Source organism: Puntigrus tetrazona, chromosome 22, assembly GCF_018831695.1.
Source record: "Puntigrus tetrazona isolate hp1 chromosome 22, ASM1883169v1, whole genome shotgun sequence".
Lineage (NCBI taxonomy): Eukaryota > Metazoa > Chordata > Actinopteri > Cypriniformes > Cyprinidae > Puntigrus > Puntigrus tetrazona.
The window spans coordinates 12,209,235-12,230,462 of record NC_056720.1 but is presented as its reverse complement, the minus strand read 5'-3'; the positions used below and the strand labels follow the sequence as shown (position 1 = coordinate 12,230,462).

The 21,228-nt window shown below is 38.3% G+C and overlaps 1 protein-coding gene and 1 pseudogene across 1 annotated transcript; both read left to right on the top strand.

Moving 5' to 3' along the window:
• Positions 1-361: 361 nt before the first annotated feature.
• LOC122327083 (vitellogenin-like) lies at positions 362-6,976 on the top strand. Its single transcript, XM_043222256.1, has 28 exons — positions 362-416; positions 542-562; positions 662-813; positions 943-1,194; positions 1,278-1,439; positions 1,525-1,673; positions 1,793-1,943; positions 2,026-2,183; positions 2,260-2,425; positions 2,512-2,637; positions 2,719-2,937; positions 3,014-3,231; positions 3,314-3,411; positions 3,500-3,624; positions 3,726-3,827; positions 3,945-4,064; positions 4,178-4,364; positions 4,454-4,556; positions 4,642-4,827; positions 4,918-5,032; positions 5,120-5,309; positions 5,394-5,650; positions 5,749-5,793; positions 5,878-5,955; positions 6,106-6,312; positions 6,395-6,537; positions 6,631-6,769; positions 6,851-6,976. Exons 1-28 carry the CDS (start codon positions 377-379, stop codon positions 6,974-6,976), a joined length of 4,035 nt encoding a protein of 1,344 aa, XP_043078191.1. The 5' UTR covers positions 362-376.
• Positions 6,977-11,901: 4,925 nt separating this feature from the next.
• Positions 11,902-18,967, top strand: LOC122327877 (annotated as a pseudogene).
• Positions 18,968-21,228: the final 2,261 nt, after the last annotated feature.

The window sequence follows — 21,228 nt, the reverse complement described above, 5'->3', positions numbered from 1 at the left end:
CCCCAATGGCGCGGGCATACTCCAAGATAACATTGCAAGGATTCAGATGGCTCAAATTGTGTATGTGTATTGTGTAGGGAGCATAGGGCATAATTTTCACAAATAGATTATCCACCATAGAGTCCAGACCATGTTAAGAATCTCTGGGATGTGAGATGATATTTTGTAATACTGTAGACACATGACAGGCTAGGGTAACCTAACCTAAGTGATATGTTCAGACAAGTTGACCAACCAAAAGGCCATGGCTTATGTACTTTTTGACACAAATCTACAGACATCTGTTAATATTTAATTTAAAAACATGTAGTTAGTCAGCAAAATACCACTATAAAAGATCTGATGTTCTGAAAGAGTTCTTCACAAACCATCAGCCATGAGAGCTGTTGTGCTTGCCCTGACTGTAGCCCTCGTGGGTAAGTTAAATTTATATTTTGAACTTAAGATCTTCTTCTTTCTGTTTTTCTTTACAGAGAGTACAGTAAGAACCTTTTGCAAAAATAATTATTTTCAATGCATATTCTCTAATTTCTTTTTTTAGCATGTCAACAGATCAACCTTGGTAAGCAACATCTTTTGGCATAATGTTACTTTTTTCAAATAATAATTTACAACTACTGCATTCTTGCTTAAACTCAGAGAAATACTCTACCTTTTTTAGTTCCTGAGTTTGCCCCTGATAAGACCTATGTATACAAGTATGAAGCTCTGCTCTTGGGTGGTCTTCCTCAAGAAGGTCTGGCCAGAGCAGGTATAAAAGTCAGCAGCAAGGTTCACCTCAGTGCTGTGTCAGAGAACACCTTTCTGATGAAGGTAACGGTTAATATGAACTCCAGGAACTGCAAGATTTCCACACTAAATGGCAACAACAACACACAAATTGTTTTTGCCATAATTAACTATTACTGATGCCCTCATTAAAGTGAAGATGTTTCCTTACAGCTGATGGATCCTCTACTCCACGAGTATGCTGGCATTTGGCCCAAGGATCAATTTGTTCCTGCCACTAAGCTCACTACAGCACTGGCTGCTCAGCTTCAGATTCCCATCAAGTTTGAGTATGCCAATGGTGTAGTTGGAAAGGTATTTGCCCCAGCAGGAGTTTCCCCTACAGTCATGAACTTGCACAGAGGTATCCTCAACATCCTTCAGCTCAACCTCAAGAAGACCCAGAACATCTATGAGCTGCAAGAGGTGACAGAGTGATCCTATTACATGTTTAAGGCATTATTTGTGCCTTTTTGAGCTCTGCATCTCATTTATACTTCTCTTTCAAGGCCGGAGCTCAGGGAGTGTGCAGGACTCACTATGTCATCAACGAGGATCCAAAGGCCAACCACATCACTGTCACCAAGTCTAAGGATCTGAGTCACTGCCAGGAGAGAATCATAAAGGATGTTGGTTTGGCATACACTGAGAGGTGTTCTGAATGCACAGAGGTAATGAATAGGATTGGAAAGAATCAAAATATTTACTCAATTAAAATGCAAGAGATTATATCATCACATACCATTCCCTCAACAGAGGGTCAAGAGTCTGATTGAAACTGCAACTTACAACTACATCATGAAACCAGCTGCCGCCGGTGTACTGATCGCTGAGGCAACAGTTGAGGAAGTGCATCAGTTTTCACCCTTAAATGAGATTCATGGTGCTGCAATGATGGAAGCAAAGTATGATCAGCTATGAGATTTTTATTACAAATGTGAAATATGAACAATATTACCAACATATTGCATTAACTTTAGGTTTAAAATCGAAAGTTACTCTCAGAAATCATAATTTCTTTCAGACAAACCTTGACTTTTGTTGAAAATGAGAAGACCCCCGTCACTCCAATCAAAGCCGATTACTTGGCCCGTGGATCCCTGCAGTATGAGTTTGCAACTGAGATTCTTCAGACCCCCATTCATTTGATGAAGATCAGTGATGCACCAGCCCAGGTATTACTTTAACAATCTCCGAGTCAAAGCCTTTGAACCACGCTGAAGACATCAACTAAGACTAGCTCTTATTCTCTTCTAGATTACCGAGGTCCTAAAGCATCTTGTTGCAAATAATGTTGCCATGGTCCATGATGATGCTCCCCTTAAGTTTGTTCAGCTCATCCAGCTCCTGCGTGTTTCCACCCTGGAAAACATTGAGGCTATCTGGGCTCAGTTCAAAGACAAACCCGCTTACAGGTACAATTTGTCAGCAATAAATTAATAGGATTTTTATTTATTGTTATGTACATATTTTAAACAATGACTCTTGTAGGCGATGGATCCTGGATGCTCTTCCTTCTGTTGGCACACCAGTCATTGTAAAATTCATCAAGGAGAAGTTCCTGGCTGGTGAACTTACCCTTCCAGAGTTCATTCAGGCCCTTGTGGTTGCTCTGCAAATGGTCACTGCTGATCTGGAAACCATCCAGTTGACTGCTGTGAGTATACCTAACTATACTCCAAATGTTATTTCAATATTGCCCAATTTAAAATAATATATAATAATTTTGATCTTGCTGAACAGAGTTTGGCTATGCATGAGAAAATTGCCAAGATCCCAGCTCTCCGTGAAGTTGTCATGCTTGGATATGGTTCCATGATTGCCAGGCACTGTGCTGAAGTTTCTACTTGCTCTGCTGAGCTTCTCAGGGTAAAAACCTCAAGCCTTACGTTTCTACCAGTCACTTACTTGTTAATATTTGTCTGACTGTATGTGCATCAATCTCCTCAGCCCATCCACGATATTGCTGCAGAAGCAACTTCCAAGAATGACATTCCTGAAATCACTCTGGCTTTGAAAGTTCTGGGCAATGCTGGTCACCCTGCTAGTCTTAAACCCATCATGAAGCTCCTGCCTGGACTGAGAACTGCAGCTAATTCTCTGCCCCTTAGGGTTCAGGTTGATGCTATCTTGTCCCTGAGGAACATTGCTAAGAAAGAGCCCAAACTTGTAAGTGTCAGACTAAAAAAAAGAAAGATGAAGCAGATTCTTTCCAGTTATCAACTATCCATATTTCCTGCCTCAGGTTCAGCCAGTGGCCTTGCAGCTTGCATTGGACAGGACTCTCCATCCAGAAGTGCGCATGGTTGCTTGTATTGTGTTGTTTGAAACCAAGCCATCAGTGGCTCTTGTTTCCAGTTTTGCTGGTGCTTTGAAGTTTGAGACTAACATGCATGTTGCAAGCTTCGCCTATTCCCACATCAAGTCTTTGACCAGAATCACTGCTCCTGATATGGCAGCTGTGTAAGAAAAACAAATCTCTTGTCATATATTTTCCTTCATCACATAAGCACAAGCCAGAGGTAATCATGGTTGTCCATTTCAGTGCTGGTGCAGCTAATGTTGCCATCAAGCTTATGAGCCGCAAGCTGGACAGACTTAGCTTCCGTTTCAGCAGAGCAATTCAGCTGGACTTCTATCATAGTAAGTCTAATAGTTATGTACTGGGTGTTTTGAAAATCATCTCACACTGAGTATTGAATAACTGCATTTTACCTCTGTTCCTGTTCAGCTCCTCTTATGGTTGGAGCTGCTGGCAGTGCCTACATGATCAATGATGCTGCCACAATCCTGCCCAGAGCTGTTGTAGCTAAAGCACGTGCGTACCTAGCTGGTGCTGCTGCTGATGTTATTGAGGTCAATCAAGCAAGATTTTTTTATTATTATTTCGTCATTATTTTATTTTAATAATGGTGTCAAATGTTTTCAGTCGTCATACAATTGATCTTCTCAAACAGATTGGTGTGAGAACTGAAGGAATCCAGGAGGCCCTTCTGCAATCTCCTGCTGCCGATGAAAGTGTTGACCGTATCACAAAGATTAAGCGCACCATGAGAGCAGTAAGTTTCTATATACAATGTATTGTATAATTGTTTTGGTCTTCATTGACAATATTACAATATGTATATTTTATATATATATATATATATATGAATTTTCTGTTTTAACCTTTCAAGCTCGCAAATTGGAAGGCCCTGTCAACCAATCAGCCATTGGCTTCAGCCTACATCAGATTGTTTGGTCAAGAAGTAGGTTTTGTCAATGTTGACAAGACCATCATTGAAGAAGCTATACCGGTATTGTTCTGTAGATTATTTCTCCCTTCTCATTAAAATATCTTCATATCTGTTTGAGATTTGTTTGAAAAAATCTCACAAAAAATGCATTTTCTCATAAACACTATCCCCAGATTGTGACTGGACCCAAACCACGTGAACTGTTGAAGTCGGCTCTTAAAGCATTGCAGCAAGGAATTGCCTGGCAGTATGCCAAACCACTGCTTGCAGCTGAAGTGCGTCGTATCTTGCCAACAGCAGTTGGTGTGCCCATGGAGCTTAGTTTGTATACTGCTGCTGTTGCTGCTGCAAGTGTCAGTGGTACGTTTTTTTTTTAAATATTTCTTTATATCCTTTCTTCTGATATGAGGGGGTCAGCACCAGGGTTGATGTTCCATTCATCCTTTTAGTTCAGGCCACCATTACACCTCCCCTCCCTGAGCAGATTGAGACCATGACTCTTGAGCAGCTGAAGAAGACTGATATTCAACTCCAAGCTGAAGCTAGACCAAGGTATACTTTTACAGTTACGTTTACAGAAATGACATAATGCACACAGCAGTCCCTTTACAAACAATCTCTCTTATTCTTATTTCAGTGTTGCTCTCCAGACCTTTGCTGTGATGGGAGTGAACACTGCCTTGATCCAAGCTGCTGTTATGGCGAGAGGAAAGATTCGTACAATTGCACCCGGTAAAGTGGCTGCAAGAGCAGACATTCTCAAGGGCAACTACAAGGTCGAGGCTCTGCCTGTTGAGCTTCCTGAACATATTGCTGATGCAAGGTAATGAAATCTTAGTGTTGTCTGTAAAAAAAAGTTGTTTTTTGTAACGGCTCTTTTGTGAACTATCTTTTACTTTTCTCATTCCAACAGCTTTGAGACTGTTGCTGTGGTCAGAAACATTGAAGATCCTACTGCTGAAAGAACCGTTCCCTTGGTACCTGAGATATCCGTGCAAAACTCTCAGGCATCTTATGCTGGTGATTTGGTAAGCTTTAAATAAATATTTGAAACATGCTAACATATACTTCAAGCTGCATAGTGGAAAGTCTTGAATTTTTTTTTTCTTCACCAGTCTTCTGAGAATTCAGCTGAGTCTACTGTAAGAGCACCTGCTCCATTCCACCAGACTCTCTGTGCTGCTGTCCCATACATTGAAATCAAGGGATGCGTTGAGGTGCACTCTCACAATGCTGCTTTTATCAGAAATGCTCCTCTGTACTACATACTTGGACAACACTCAGCCCGTGCTGCAGTGTCAAGAGGTATACTTACAGAAATTGTTGCATTCATGAAACTTAAAGATTTTCAAACACAATGATAATCAAGGTCCATTGTTTTGGCTGTAGCTGAAGGTCCTGCTGTTGAAAGACTGGAGCTTGAAGTTCAAGTTGGTCCTAGAGCTGCTGAGAGGCTTCTTAAGCAAATCAGTCTCATTGATGAGGAGTCTCCAGAAGGAAAGGCTTTCCTGTTGAAACTGAAGGAAATCCTGGAGACTGAAGATAAAAACAGACCCGTCTCTTCTGAAAGCAAAAGCAGCAGCAGCAGCCATAGCAGCAGCAGCAGCAGTTCAAGCTCCTCCATGTCTAGCTCTCACATGTCTAAGGTGAGGACAAGGAATGTCATGTATTGCTTAAATAAGCAATGTATGTCTTATAAGCATATATATTAATTCACACTGAATCATTTTGTTTTAATTTTCAGACTGCCACCATCATTGAGCCTTTCAGGAAATTCCACAAAGATCGAGTAACTACTTAAAATAATATTGGTAACAATATAGTTGCTTTAGATGATCAGATACATGTGTTCATAACACTAATTTGCTTGCAGTACTTGGCAACCCATGGAGCCTCAAAGGCAGTTAGCAGTGGAAGTTCTGGATCTAGCTTTGAGCGTATCCAGAAACAGGTGAATCAGTGGCATTTGTTTAATCATAACAAAAAAAAACTTTTAATTAAAATATGATATTAAATATATATATATATATATATATATATATATATATATATATATATATATATATATATATATATATATATTATAGGCTTATGCTTACAGGCCAAGTTCCTTGGAAATACAATTCCACCTGTTTTTGCTGTCATTGCCCGTGCTGTGAGAGTTGACCACAAACTGCTGGGCTACCAACTTGCTGCTTACTTTGACAGACCAACTGCAAGAGTGCAACTTGTTGTTTCTTCCCTCGCTGAAAATGACAACCAGAAGATCTGTGTTGATGGTGCTCTGCTGAGCAAGCACAAAGTGACTGTAAGACTGGAAGTGTGATTTAAAAAAAAAATTGTGAATAAGTCTTTCTCAAGCCATAATTAACCATAAATCTGTTTGTCAGGCCAAGTTTGCTTGGGGTCCAGAGTGCCAGCAGTATGCAATCACTGCTAAAGCTGAGGCTGGTGTACTGGGTGAATTCCCTGCTGCACGTTTAGAGCTGGAATGGGAGAGACTGCCCATTATTGTCACCACCTATGCTAAAAAGTAATGTTTATCAGCACAGAACAACAATTGTATAAAGTAGATAAGGACATTTGTTTAATTCGTATTATTATCTGTGTATCTCATCCCATTTAGAATGTCCAAACACATCTCTATGGCGGCTTATCAGGCGGGATTCAGACTCGAAAGAGCAACAAACAGTGAGAAAGAGATTGAACTTACTGCAGCCTTGCCAACTCAGAGGTCCTTGAATGTCATTGCCAGGATTCCAGAGGTAAAATAATTCTCCTTTATTAAACCTCATAAAGATGTAAAAGGAAAACACAGTTTATTAACTTCCCCCGTGCTGTTCTAGATGACAATGTCAAGAATGGGTATTCCTCTCCCCTTCACCGTTCCGATCAATCAAGATGGATCTCTTTCCTTTCATATTGATGAGGACGTTCTCTCCTGGATCCAGAAGCATATCAGAGAAGAATAAGACATAAAAATAACATTTTACATTAAGAAGAAAATGTTGAACTCTGTTAATGTATATTTGATTGTTTCTTGACAGTTTAATTGAAAAAAATTACCAGTTGTCATGTACAGTATGTAATTTAATGCCGTCCAATGCTAATAAATATCTTGCAAGTGAAAATGTGTGATTGCCTTTTATTTTACAATAACCATGATAATAAGTGATAGTTAAAACCAGTGTTGGGGAAATGCGCTTATTTCAATTTTGTTTTCTGAAGCAACAAGCAAAAAGTACATTTACACATTCACATGTGAATTCCTTTTTTAAAAGTAATGCAAACTACTTTTGGTCTACAATAAAACATTTTAAATTACTGTATTAAATATAGTCATGTAATATCACAAACTCATGTGTGCATGGGACATACATTAGTCAGAAATTAAATGGCAGGCCAAAACTTTAAATTTTTGTGAAGCATTCTCATTATTTTCATCTGTGAAGAAAATGGATATGGGATTATGTGCATTTGAAAAAAAAAATCACCAGGTAAATCTGCAATGTTCTGCCACCAACCAATCACAGCTACTCCCTAACTACACCTTCAACTCATCAACAACGTTCATCAAGAGCACTATATAAGCACACACCACAGTTCAGTCAGTGTCTGGTCTTGTATGCATGAAGTGGGTTCTTGCCCTTGTGAATGACTTACTGCTTATGTTTCTCCTTAAGTCTCAGTTGTCTCCAGTGTCTCTGTAAGTGTCCTCTGTGGTTGTGGTGTGTACTCCAAGTGGTATTCTTTCACCTACTTATCACGTTATAGAGACTGTGTCTGTTCCTCGAATTAGAAAATGTCCAAACCAAATTAAGTGATATTTTAGATTATCTAGTCTTGTGTGAACTCCATATAGCTAAAAACCATAAACTCTGCACCTTGTTACATATATGGTACAACCATAACTTCCACTACAAAAGAACACTTTAAGTAATCTCGATCTCAATTCTTTAGTGCATCCTACACTGCAGAAAAAACTATATAACTTTTTTTTTCATTCTCTCTCTTTTTCTCTAGCACTTTACATGCATTTGCTCCTTTACAATTAAGAACAATGAAAGAAAACTATATGACTCTGTGGTATGAGCACACTCGCACCCTAAAGAAAGCAGTCTGGAAAAAGGAAAGCGGCTGGAGAAAAACAAAACTAGAAGTATTTTGTGTAGCCAAAGGCTCATGTCATTCTTGGGTTTGTCTTGTACATTCTAGTCTAGCCTCCCTTTTAGGTCCCGATGCCATCAGAACTACGAAAGGAAATAAAACTTAAATTAACCCTCTGAAAGTGGTGTTTACTCAATAATAATAATAATAATAATAATAATAATAAACAAAAATACATACAAATGAATAAAGTGCACATTTAACACATAAGAAAATACACATATACACGTTCACATATACGACAAAGCAATTAACACGATAAACACATACATTATTGGCATTATTACATTAATTCTAACTATATAGGAATAAACTTGGAGGGTTACAGTTTCTTCTTTAAAAAAACTAAACTGTAAAGTGCATATTATGAATTGAAATATATGAGAGTTGACTCTGAGGGCAGCTACACGTCAACATGTAATATTTTCCACGATTACAGCAGTAATGACTTTATGAACTATTTTACTTCAAAGATCGATATCAGAGATAAAAAAAAAATAAAAAAAATAAAAAAAACATGCAGCCGTCAGCTACAGTATCACATCAGATAGTACACTCTAGATTCCCTGAGGAAAAAATCCACTCATTCTCTATTATAGGAGAGGAAGAATTGTACAACCTTTTTAAATAATCTAAATCAACAACATGTATGCTAGACCCTATTTTATATAAACTATTAAAAGAGCTACTTCCAGAAGTCATAGATCCTATTTTTGACTATTGTTAATTCATCATTGTCATTAGGATCCCCAAAACGTTCAAGTTGGCTGTTGTTATGCCTCTCATTAAAAAAACACATCTTGACCCCAAAGACTGGTCAATTAAAGACCAATCTCGAATTCTCCCTTTTCTGTCAAAGATACTAGAAGAGGTAGTTTCCTCACAACTATATTCCTTCTTAGAGTGATATTGTCTAACCCATCATTTAGGAACCTTGGTGTGCTGTTTGATAGCTAAGTTTCCTTTGAAAACCATGTTTTTAGCATATGTAAAACAATGTTTTTCCATCTGAAAAATATATCCAAATTATGACTTATGCTCTCAACATCCAATGCAGAAATAATATTTCATGCGTTTATGACCTTAAGATTAGACTATTGTAATTTTTTATTGGGTGGTTGTTCTGCACACTTAATAAAGAAACTTTGGCTGGTCCAAAATTCTTCAGATAGAGTCTTTACTAGAGATAAGAAGTATGACCATATTATCCCGGTTCTGTCAATAATGCACTGTCTCCCTATGAAATATTGAATAGATTTCAAAATCTTGTCCTGAGTGGTTTAGCACCTCAATACTTGAGTGAGGTCTTTTCGCATTACAGTGCTGCACGTCCGCTGCGTTCTCAAAACTCTGACTGTTTGATAATTCCTACAATATCAAAATCGATTGCTTCCTAACTTTTTGCTTGCTCGGGAAGCAGACACACTTTGTCAGTTTAAATCTAGATTAAAGACACATCTTTTTAACTTATCTCACACATAACACAATAATACGCTTTTATTATTAAAATATGTTAAAGGATTGTTAGGCTGCATTAATTAGATTAGGAACCGAGAACACTACTTATAAAACACAATGTACTTGTGACATTGTAAAAAGAATGGCATCTACGCTTATAATAGTCTTGTTTCTTTCTTATTCTGTTTCTCAGTTTTTATCCAGATGGTGGATCAGCACCCAGAGATGTTCATCAGAGACCAGAACACCAAGATGAGCCCCGTGGACAGATCACCGGATATACACGCACAAACAAACAAACAAACACACAAACAAAAAATAAGTCCTTTACACAATCCGACTTAGCTGCACTTAAAAAATGTAACTTAAATTTAAGTTTTGAGCGTCCGGCCAGAGGAGAACTGACCCCAACTAAGCCTGGTTTCTCCAAAGGTTTTTTTTTTTTTCTCCATTCTGTACGAATCGGATTTTGGTTCCTTGATGCTGTCACCTCAGGCTTGCTTAGTTGGGGACACTTCATTTTAATGAATAATAATTAATAATTGCTCAATCTTGTCATTATACATACATTTTATTCTGTTCATTGCTATGATACAATCTGTATTGTTAAAAGCACTATATAAATAAAATGATTGATTGATTAATAACTCATAGTGACTGACAGACAGGGAACCTGATTTTACCAAATGTGACAAGCTCCTGAATCAATATCTTTGTTGACACTGGAACAACATTGTGATTAACCAATCAAATTTAAAGAACCAGTTTATAGTTTTTTGTGCAGTTTAAACTCCAATCTATGTTTGGTGCTTGTACATCATTAAATCTGATTTTAGGCATTAATCATGGGTAAGATTAGGTTTAGGTGTTAAATATGGTCAAGACTAAATTTATGGATTAAAATGTAGTTCCAAGGTCAACAAAATATGTTGACCTAGGAACACATCAAACTCAGCAAAATCATGACGTGGAAAACTTTCCAGGTAGAACCTGATTTTGAGTTCTACGTGTTCCTGCGTGTACCTGCATGTACCTTTGTTGATCCTGGAACAATATTGTGATTAGCCAATCAGATTTGAACAAACCAGTTTATAGTTTTTAGTGCTTGTACAGCAGTATCATTCATCTATTATTTCTTCTGATTTGATTCCTCTGATTTCCTCTTACTCATAGGTAAAGTTAGGTTTAGGTGTAGAGATATGGTCAAGACAAAATTTTTTTTATCAAAATGTTGTTCCAGGGTCAACAACATGAACAAACATATGTTTACCCAGGAACACATCGAAATCAGCAAAATCAGACTCTTCAGCAGCTGGAAACCTTTATCAGGAAGCTCAATGCCCAGACCTCTTTAAACTGTTAGAAAAAGAAGAGAAATACTACACCATGATATGCATTCCTCTGTCACAACTATTTTGAGACTTGTAGCAGGCATCAAATTTTAAATAAGCTAATTTTGTGTAAAAATGGTAAAGTTTTCTCACTTGTAAAGAGTTTCTCGATCTCTTTCGTCTCCACCCTCATCTTCCTGTGTGTCTGCTACTTGTACTTACCTGGACTTGTCACCTGAAACCCGCTCCCTAAACCAGCCATTGTTATCACACAAACTCTCTTTAGGCAAAAGATTCACTGTTAAAAAGCTACACCACAACCTTTGTATCTCCATGCAACACACTGCAGCGTTTCGTTACATGGCATTTTTTAATAAATTGATTCAGTATCAACGACTCATAAAGTTGACCTCATAAAGTCAGTCATATGCCTTTTTGGTATACATCTTATATTTGTATATAGATAGATACACTTCCTGTCCAGGAAAAAAACAACAACTGGATTTTTAGTAAATAGGTGCTATGATCTGGGGTTGTTGCAGTTTTAAAGAAAGAGGTCAGCGGACTACCTGTATATACTGAATGACCAGGACTTTTTTTCCCCCAATGACACGGGCATACTCCAAGATAACACTGCAAGGATTCAGATTGCTCAAATTGTGTAAGAATGGTTCAGAGAGCATGGGACATAATTTTCACAAATAGATTGTCCGCCATAGAGTCCAGACCATGTTAAGAATCTCTGGGATGTGAGATGATATTTTGTAATACTGTAGACACATGACAGGCTAGGGTAACCTAACCTAAGTGATATGTTCAGACAAGTTGACCAACCAAAAGGCCATGCCTTATGTACTTTTTGACACAAATCTACAGACATCTGTTAATGTTTAATTAAAAAACATATAGTTAGTCAGCAAAATACCACTATAAAAGATCTGATGCTCTAAAGAGTTCTTCACAAACCATCAGCCATGAGAGCTGTTGTGCTTGCCCTGACTGTAGCCCTCGTGGGTAAGTTAGATTTATATTTTGAACTTAAAATCTTCCTCTTTCTGTTTTTCAAGATTTTTCTTTACAGAAAGTACAGTAAGAACCTTTTGCAAAAATCATTATTTTCAATGCATATTCTCTAATTTGTCTTTTTTTAGCATGTCAACAGATCAACCTTGGTAAGCAACATCTTTTGGCATAATGTTACTTGTATTTTTTTCAACTAATAATTTACAACTACTGCATTCTGGCTTAAACTCAGAGAAATACTCTACCTTTTTTAGTTCCTGAGTTTGCCCCTGGTAAGACCTATGTATACAAGTATGAAGCTCTGCTCTTGGGTGGTCTTCCTCAAGAAGGTCTGGCCAGAGCAGGTATAAAAGTCAGCAGCAAGGTTCACCTCAGTGCTGTGTCAGAAAACACCTTTCTGATGAAGGTAACGGTTAATATGAACTCCAGGAACTACAAGATTTCCACACTAAATGGCAACAACAACACACAAACAGTTTTTGTCATAATTAACTATTACTGATGCCCTCATTAAAGTGAAGATGTTTCCTTACAGCTGATGGATCCTCTACTCCACGAGTATGCTGGCATTTGGCCCAAGGATCAATTTGTTCCTGCCACTAAGCTCACTACAGCACTGGCTGCTCAGCTTCAGATTCCCATCAAGTTTGAGTATGCCAATGGTGTAGTTGGAAAGGTTTTTGCCCCAGCAGGAGTTTCCCCTACAGTCATGAACTTGCACAGAGGTATCCTCAACATCCTTCAGCTCAACCTCAAGAAGACCCAGAACATCTATGAGCTGCAAGAGGTGATAAAGTGATCCTATTACATGTCACTATTAAGGCATTAAGGCATTATTTGTGGCTTTTTGAGCTCTGCATCTCATTTATACTTCTTCTTCAAGGCTGGAGCTCAGGGAGTGTGCAGGACTCACTATGTCATCAACGAGGATCCAAAGGCCAATCACATTACTGTCACCAAGTCTAAGGATCTGAGTCACTGCCAGGAGAGAATCATAAAGGATGTTGGTTTGGCATACACTGAGAGGTGTTCTGAATGCACAGAGGTAATGAATAGGATTGGAAAGAATCAAAATATTTACTCAATTAAAATGCAAGAGATTATATCATCACATACCATTCCCTCAACAGAGGGTCAAGAGTCTGATTGAAACTGCAACTTACAACTACATCATGAAACCAGCTGCCGCCGGTGTACTGATCGCTGAGGCAACAGTTGAGGAAGTGCATCAGTTTTCACCCTTAAATGAGATTCATGGAGCTGCAATGATGGAAGCAAAGTATGATCAGCTATGAGATTTTTATTAGAAATGTGAAATATCAACAATATTCCCAACACATTGCATTAACTTTAGGTTTAAAATCGAAAGTAACTTTCAGAAATCATAATTTCTTTCAGACAAACCTTGACTTTTGTTGAAAATGAGAAGACCCCTGTCGCTCCAATCAAAGCCGATTACTTGGCCCGTGGATCCCTGCAGTATGAGTTTGCAACTGAGATTCTTCAAACCCCAATTCATTTGATGAAGATCAGTGATGCACCAGCCCAGGTATTACTATAACAATCTCAGAGTCAAAGCCTTTGAACCACGCTGAAGACATCAACTAAGACTAGCTCTTATTCTCTTCTAGATTACCGAGGTCCTAAAGCATCTTGTTGCAAATAATGTTGCCATGGTCCATGAGGATGCTCCCCTTAAGTTTGTTCAGCTCATCCAGCTCCTGCGTGTTTCCACCCTGGAGAACATTGAGACTATCTGGGCTCAGTTCAGGGACAAACCCGCTTACAGGTACAATTTGTTAGCAATAAATTAATAGGATTTTTATTATTATTTTTGTTATGGACATATTTTAAACAATGACTCTGGTAGGCGATGGCTCCTGGATGCTCTTCCTTCTGTTGGCACACCAGTCATTGTAAAATTCATCAAGGAGAAGTTCCTGGCTGGTGAACTTACCCTTCCAGAGTTCATTCAGGCTCTTGTGGTTGCTCTGCAAATGGTCACTGCTGATCTGGAATCCATTCAGTTGACTGCTGTGAGTATACCTAACTATACTCCAAATGTATATATATATATATATATATATATACTGTATATATATATATAAATAACACATATTTTTTTATCTTGCTGAACAGAGTTTGGCTATGCATGAGAAAATTGCCAAGATCCCAGCTCTCCGTGAAGTTGTCATGCTTGGATATGGTTCCATGATCGCCAGGCACTGTGTTGCAGTTCCCACTTGCTCGGCTGAGCTTCTCAGGGTAAAAACCTCAAGCCTTACGTTTCTACCAGTCACTTACTTATTAATATTTGTCTGACTGGATGTGCATCAATCTCCTCAGCCCATCCACGATATTGCTGCAGAAGCAACTTCTAAGAATGACATTCCTGAAATCACTCTGGCTTTGAAAGTTCTGGGCAATGCTGGTCACCCTGCTAGTCTTAAACCCATCATGAAGCTCCTGCCTGGACTGAGAACTGCAGCTAATTCTCTGCCCCTTAGGGTTCAGGTTGATGCTATCTTGTCCCTGAGGAACATTGCTAAGAAAGAGCCCAAACTTGTAAGTGTCAGACTAAAAAAAAAAGAAAGATGAAGCAGATTCTTTCTAGTTATAAACTATCCATATTTCCTACCTCAGGTTCAGCCAGTGGCCTTGCAGCTTGCATTGGACAGGGCTCTCCATCCAGAAGTGCGCATGGTTGCTTGTATTGTGTTGTTTGAGACCAAGCCATCAGTGGCTCTTGTTTCCAGTCTTGCTGGTGCTTTGAAGTTTGAGACTAACATGCATGTTGCAAGCTTCGCCTATTCCCACATCAAGTCCTTGACCAGAATCACTGCTCCTGATATGGCAGCTGTGTAAGAAAAACAAATCTCTTGTCATATATTTTCCTTCATCACATAAGCACAAGCCAGAGGTAATCATGGTTGTCCATTTCAGTGCTGGTGCAGCTAATGTCGCCATCAAGCTTATGAGCCGCAAGCTGGACAGACTTAGCTTCCGTTTCAGCAGAGCAATTCAGCTGGACTTCTATCATAGTAAGTATAATAGTTATGTCCTGGGTGTTTTGAAAATCATCTCACACTGAGTATTGAATAACTGCATTTTACCTCTGTTCCTGTTCAGCTCCTCTTATGGCTGGAGCTGCCGGCAGTGCCTACATGATCAATGATGCTGCCACAATCCTGCCCAGAGCTGTTGTAGCTAAAGCACGTGCTTACCTAGCTGGAGCTGCTGCTGATGTTCTTGAGGTCAGTCAACCAAGTATTTTTTTAATAATTTTTTTTGAATAATGGTGTCAAATGTTTTCAGTCTTCACACAATTGATCTTCTCAAACAGATTGGTGTGAGAACTGAAGGAATCCAGGAGGCTCTTCTGCAATCTCCTGCTGCCGATGAAAGTGTTGACCGTATCACAAAGATTAAGCGCACCGTGAGAGCAGTAAGTTTCCATATACAATGTATTGTATAATTTTTTTGCTAATATACTGTAAATTTGTAATACGTAAGTAATTTATTGCCAATATGACAATATGTATTGCAATATATATGAATTTTCTGTTTTAAACTTTCAAGCTTGCGAATTGGAAGGCCCTGCCAACCAATCAGCCATTGGCTTCAGCCTACATCAGATTATTTGGGCAAGAAATAGGTTTTGTCAACGTTGACAAGACCATCATTGAAGAAGCTATACCGGTATTGTTCTGTAGATCATTTCTCCCTTCTCATTACCATATCTTCATATCTGTTTAAGATTTGTTTCATGAAAAATTCTCACAATAAAAATGCATTTTCTCATAAACACTTTCCCCAGATTGTGACTGGACCCAAACCACGTGAACTGTTGAAGGCGGCCCTTAAATCATTGCAGGAAGGAATTTCCTGGCAGTATGCCAAACCTCTGCTTGCAGCTGAAGTGCGTCGTATTTTGCCAACAGCAGTTGGTGTGCCCATGGAGCTCAGTTTGTATACTGCTGCTGTTGCTGCTGCAAGTGTCAGTGGTATGTTTTTTTTTTGTTCTTTTTCTGATATGAGGGGGTCACCACCAGGGATGATGTTGTTCCATTCATTCTTCTAGTTCAGGCCACCATTACACCTCCCCTGCCTGAGCAGATTGAGACCATGACTCTTGAGCAGCTGAAGAAGACTGACATTCAACTCCAAGCTGAAGCTAGACCAAGGTATACTTTTACATGTACATTCACAGAAATGAAATATAATGCACACAGCAGTCGCTTTACAAACAATCTCTTTTATTCTTATTTCAGTGTTGCTCTCCAGACCTTTGCTGTGATGGGAGTGAACACTGCCTTGATCCAAGCTGCTGTTATGGCAAGAGGAAAGATTCGTACAATTGCACCTGGTAAAGTGGCTGCAAGAGCAGACATTCTCAAGGGCAACTACAAGGTTGAGGCTCTGCCTGTTGAGCTTCCTGAACATATTGCTGATATGAGGTAATGAAATCTTAATGATGTGGTGAAGAAAAAAAGTTTGTTATAACAGTACTTTTGTTAAATATCCTTTACTTTTCTCATTCCAACAGCTTTGAGACTGTTGCTGTGGTCAGAAACATTGAAGATCCTACTGCTGAAAGAATTGTTTCCTTAGTACCTGAGATATCCATGCAAAACTCTCAGGCATCTTATTCTGGTGATTTGGTAAGCCTCAATTGAACTTATAAAATATACTAACATTTACTTCAATAAGATAAAGTATTGAGTTTAGTTTTTTCTTTCCAGTCTTCTGAGAATTCAGCTGAGGCTACTGTAAGAGCACCTGCTCCATTCCACCAGACTCTCTGTGCTGCCTGCTCATTCATCCAAATCAAGGGATGCGTTGAGGTGCACTCTCGAAATGCTGCTTTTATCAGAAATGCTCCTCTGTACTACATACTTGGACAACACTCAGCCCGTGCTGCAGTGTCAAGAGGTATACTTACAAAAATCATTCATGAAAGGATTTTCAGGTAAAAAGAAAACTAATAATCTGTCGTTTTGGCTGTAGCTGAAGGTCCTGCTGTTGAAAAACTGGAGCTTGAAGTTCAAGTTGGTCCTAGAGCTGCTGAGAGGCTTCTTAAGCAAATCAGTCTCATTGATGAGGAAACTCCAGAAGGAAAGGCTTTCCTGTTGAAACTGAAGGAAATCTTGGAGACTGAAGATAAAAACAGGCCCGTCTCTTCTGAAAGCAAGAGCAGCAGCAGCAGCCATAGCAGCAGCAGCAGTTCAAGCTCCTCCATGTCCAGCTCTCGTGTGTCCAAGGTGAGGGCAAAGAATGACGTGTTGCTTAAAGGATTAGTCCATCCCAAAATTTAATTTCTGTCAATAATTACTTGCCCTCATGTCATTCCAAACCTGTAAGACTTTTATTCATCTTTGAGACACAACTTAAGATATTTTTTATTAAATCTAAGAGCTAGCTATTTGACCCTCCACAGACAGCAAAGAAAAGTAAATGTTCCAGGTAGAGAACTATCACATACATTCTCTCCAAAATTGCGAAAAACAACAAAATTGAAAATGGTTGAGTAAATAGTTTTTTTGGGTTTTTTTCACAAAGCATCACAAAACTGAAATTGAGCCACTGATATCACAAATATGTGTTTTACTGATGTATTTACTAATGTTACACTTCATCAAAAATATCTTAATTTGAAGATGAACAAAAGTCTTCCTGGTTTGAAATGACATGAGGGTGAGTGATTAATGACAGATTTATAATTTTGGGGTTAACTAATCCTTTATATAGCCAATGTTATTTCATAAAAATGTATATTAATTTACATTAATTTTCATTTTATATGAATTTTCAGACTGCCACCATCATGGAGCCTTTCAGGAAATTCCACAAAGATCGAGTAACTACTTAAAATAATATTGGTAATATTATATATAGTTGCTTTATATGATCAGATACATGTGTTCATAATACTACTTTGCTTGCAGTACTTGGCAACCCATGGAGCCTCAAAGGCAGTTAGCAGTGGAAGTTCTGGATCTAGCTTTGAGCGTATCCAGAAACAGGTGAATCAGTGGCATTTGTTTAATAATAACAACACAAAACTCCAAATGAAAGTATGATATTTAATATTTGTATGCTTTATGCTTACAGGCCAAATTCCTTGGAAATACAATTCCACCTGTTTTTGCTGTCATTGCCCGTGCTGTGAGAGTTGACCACAAACTGCTGGGCTACCAACTTGCTGCTTACTTTGACAGACCAACTGCAAGAGTGCAACTTGTTGTTTCTTCCCTCGCTGAAAATGACAACCAGAAGATCTGTGTTGATGGTGCTCTGCTGAGCAAGCACAAAGTGACTGTAAGACTGGAAGTGTGATTTTAAAAAAAATTTGTGAATAAGTCTTTCTCAAGCCATAATTAACCATAAATCTGTTTGTCAGGCCAAGTTTGCTTGGGGTCCAGAGTGCCAGCAGTATGCAATCACTGCTAAAGCTGAGGCTGGTGTACTGGGTGAATTCCCTGCTGCACGTTTAGAGCTGGAATGGGAGAGACTGCCCATTATTGTCACCACCTATGCTAAAAAGTAATGTTTATCAGAACAAAACAACAATTGTATAAAGTAGATAAGGACATTGATTTAATTATTATTATTATCTGTGTATCTCATCCCATTTAGAATGTCCAAACACATCTCTATGGCGGCTTACCAGGCGGGATTCAGACTCGAAAGAGCAACAAACAGTGAGAAAGAGATTGAACTTACTGCAGCCTTGCCTACTCAGAGGTCCTTGAATGTCATTGCCAGGATTCCAGAGGTAATTTTTTTCCCTAAATTATTAAACTTCATAAAGATATAAAAGGAAAACACAATTTATTCATTTCCCCTGTGCTGTTCCAGATGACAATGTCAAGAATGGGTATTCCTCTCCCCTTCACCGTTCCAATCAATCCGGATGGATCTCTTTCAGTTCAAATTGATGAGGACATTCTCTCCTGGATCCAGAAACATATTAAGGAAGAATAAGATTTTGTACATTTTTAGAAGAAAATGTTGATCTCTGTCAAAATATATTTGATTGTTACTTGACAGTTTCATTGAAAACCCCTAAAAACAAACCCCTGTTGTCATGTACAGTATGTAATGCAACACAGTGTAGTGCTAATAAATACCTTGCAAGTGAAAACGTGTTATCTCATTTTATTTTACAATAAGAGTTGGGGAAATGCGATTACTTTTATTTTTCTTTAGTAACAAGGGAAGTTGCACATTATTTTATAAATTTACACAGTAACATCTGAGTTTTTTATTAAAATATTTTATACTACTGAATTCAATTTTTAAAAAAGTCTCTCCCATAGATTGTAAAAAATGTGGACAATGTGCCTCTGTTCACTCCATTGAAGAAAAGTGAAGGCCCCATTGTCCCAACAGGGCACGGCCATATTGCTCTCATTTGAGACCAGAGTCACAAATGGAGCCGAGTCCCGCCCACACTCCCCCAGTCGTTCACAAACACACACCCCTGACCCTTTTTTAAATTAGCCTGAATCCCGTTTTTGTCTGCTGATTGCTGTAAAAATTGTGTTATAATAAGGTAAATACAACTTCAGTCTCCTCCTGAAGATCTCAAAAAATGGCAAAAACCATGTTTCAAAACAAAACATTTTACAATACTGGGACCAGCTACTTGGGGGCGATTGAAATGATCACAGACCATCTGCTTTTTAAGTTCTCTCTAGGTTTGGAAAGCTGGTCTAATATTTACACAGATCTACTTTTTGCCTTATTGTAAGCCCTCTTTTGTTCTGCATATGTTGTATTCTTTCGTTTTTTGTCTTTCTGTGCATTGAACACTCTCTCCTCTGCATTATAATTAGACACGCCCCTTACTGCTGATTGTTTACAAATTTGTTTTGCTACTAAGTGAGATCGGTCATCTCGGTCTATTCACATCCTTGAAGGTGAATCGTGAAAAGAAAAACAGTTCGGAGACAGAAAACAGAGGTGTAGTTGGGTTTGATGAAGAATTATTAAAATTACCTGTGTCACGTGAGAAAATTATGTTTGCACAGAAAGAAGATAAAACACTTGTGAGTTCTTTTAATTCTGCCACCTTAATAAAAATTTGCTTATTTTATTAACAATACTTACTAATGAGGAAGTGGTGTTCTTACGAAAATTCAGACAGGAATGTGGTTTATCAAATTGTGGTCCCCATTTCCTTATCATATTGTATATGTATTGTGTTTAGCTCACGATCACCAGGTTGCTGGTCATTTAGGAGTTACAAAGACATATAATAGGATTCTGGGTATGGCAGGCTATTATCATAGCTTCTGTAGTAATTTCTCAACTGTCATGAGTCCATCAAAATTTTACGAGTGGACTGCTGAGAGTCAGCATGCTTTTGATTCGGTCAAAACGTTAATGTGTAATGCACCTGTTTTAATAGCACCTTATTGTACCCAAAATTTTAAGCTAGACGTGGATGCTGGTGTTGTTCTTATTCAAGAAAATGAGAATGGAATACAACATCCTATTAGTTATTATTCTCGCTTTTAACCAACATCAGCTGAATTATTCAACTATTGTTCACCCAAAAAATGAAAATGACCCCATAATTTACTCATCTCGAAGCCGTCCTAGGTGTATATGGCTTTCTTCTTTCAGAAAAACACAGTCTGAGTTTTAAAAAAATGTATTCTGGCTTTTTCAAGCTTGGTAATGTTTGTGGAAAGTGGCCATTATTTTGAAGCTCAGTAAATAGTATATAACTGCAAATACTGTTATGTAAAATGAACCTATATGCCTTTGGGTGTTCTATAAAATGGAACAATGGGTTTTGACCTATCAATGGGTTTTGAATCGGTGTACAATGCAACTTGAGTCAGAAGTCAGCTAAGAAGCTGGAACTTAGCATTCTAGTGGGCAGAAAATGGAAGTGAATTATTTGCTTTATCATTTTAAAACTAGAAATATTTTACAAAAACCTGCCCTGATATGCTTTAGAGGACATGTGATAACACCCAAAGGACTATAGGTTAGTTTTACTTTGCAGTATTTGCATAGATATTCAATTTACAAAGCTTCAAAATAAAGGCCACTATCCACCAGCATTACCAAGTTTGGAAGAGCCAGGATACATTTTTTAAAAACTCAGACTGTGTTCGTCTGAATGAAGAAAGTCATATACACCTAGGATGGCTTCAGGGTGAGTACATTAAGGGATAATTTAAATTTTAGGGTGAACTATTCCTTTATTTACAAATTACATTTTATGTCTA

Bases quoted from the DNA above. Each gene is read 5' to 3' on its own strand.
- LOC122327083 (XM_043222256.1), top strand. From the start codon at position 377: ATGAGAGCTGTTGTGCTTGCCCTGACTGTAGCCCTCGTGG. The intron at 563-661 runs GTAAGCAACATC...TACCTTTTTTAG, and splicing joins ATGTCAACAGATCAACCTTG to TTCCTGAGTTTGCCCCTGAT. The intron at 3,828-3,944 runs GTAAGTTTCTAT...TAACCTTTCAAG, and splicing joins TTAAGCGCACCATGAGAGCA to CTCGCAAATTGGAAGGCCCT.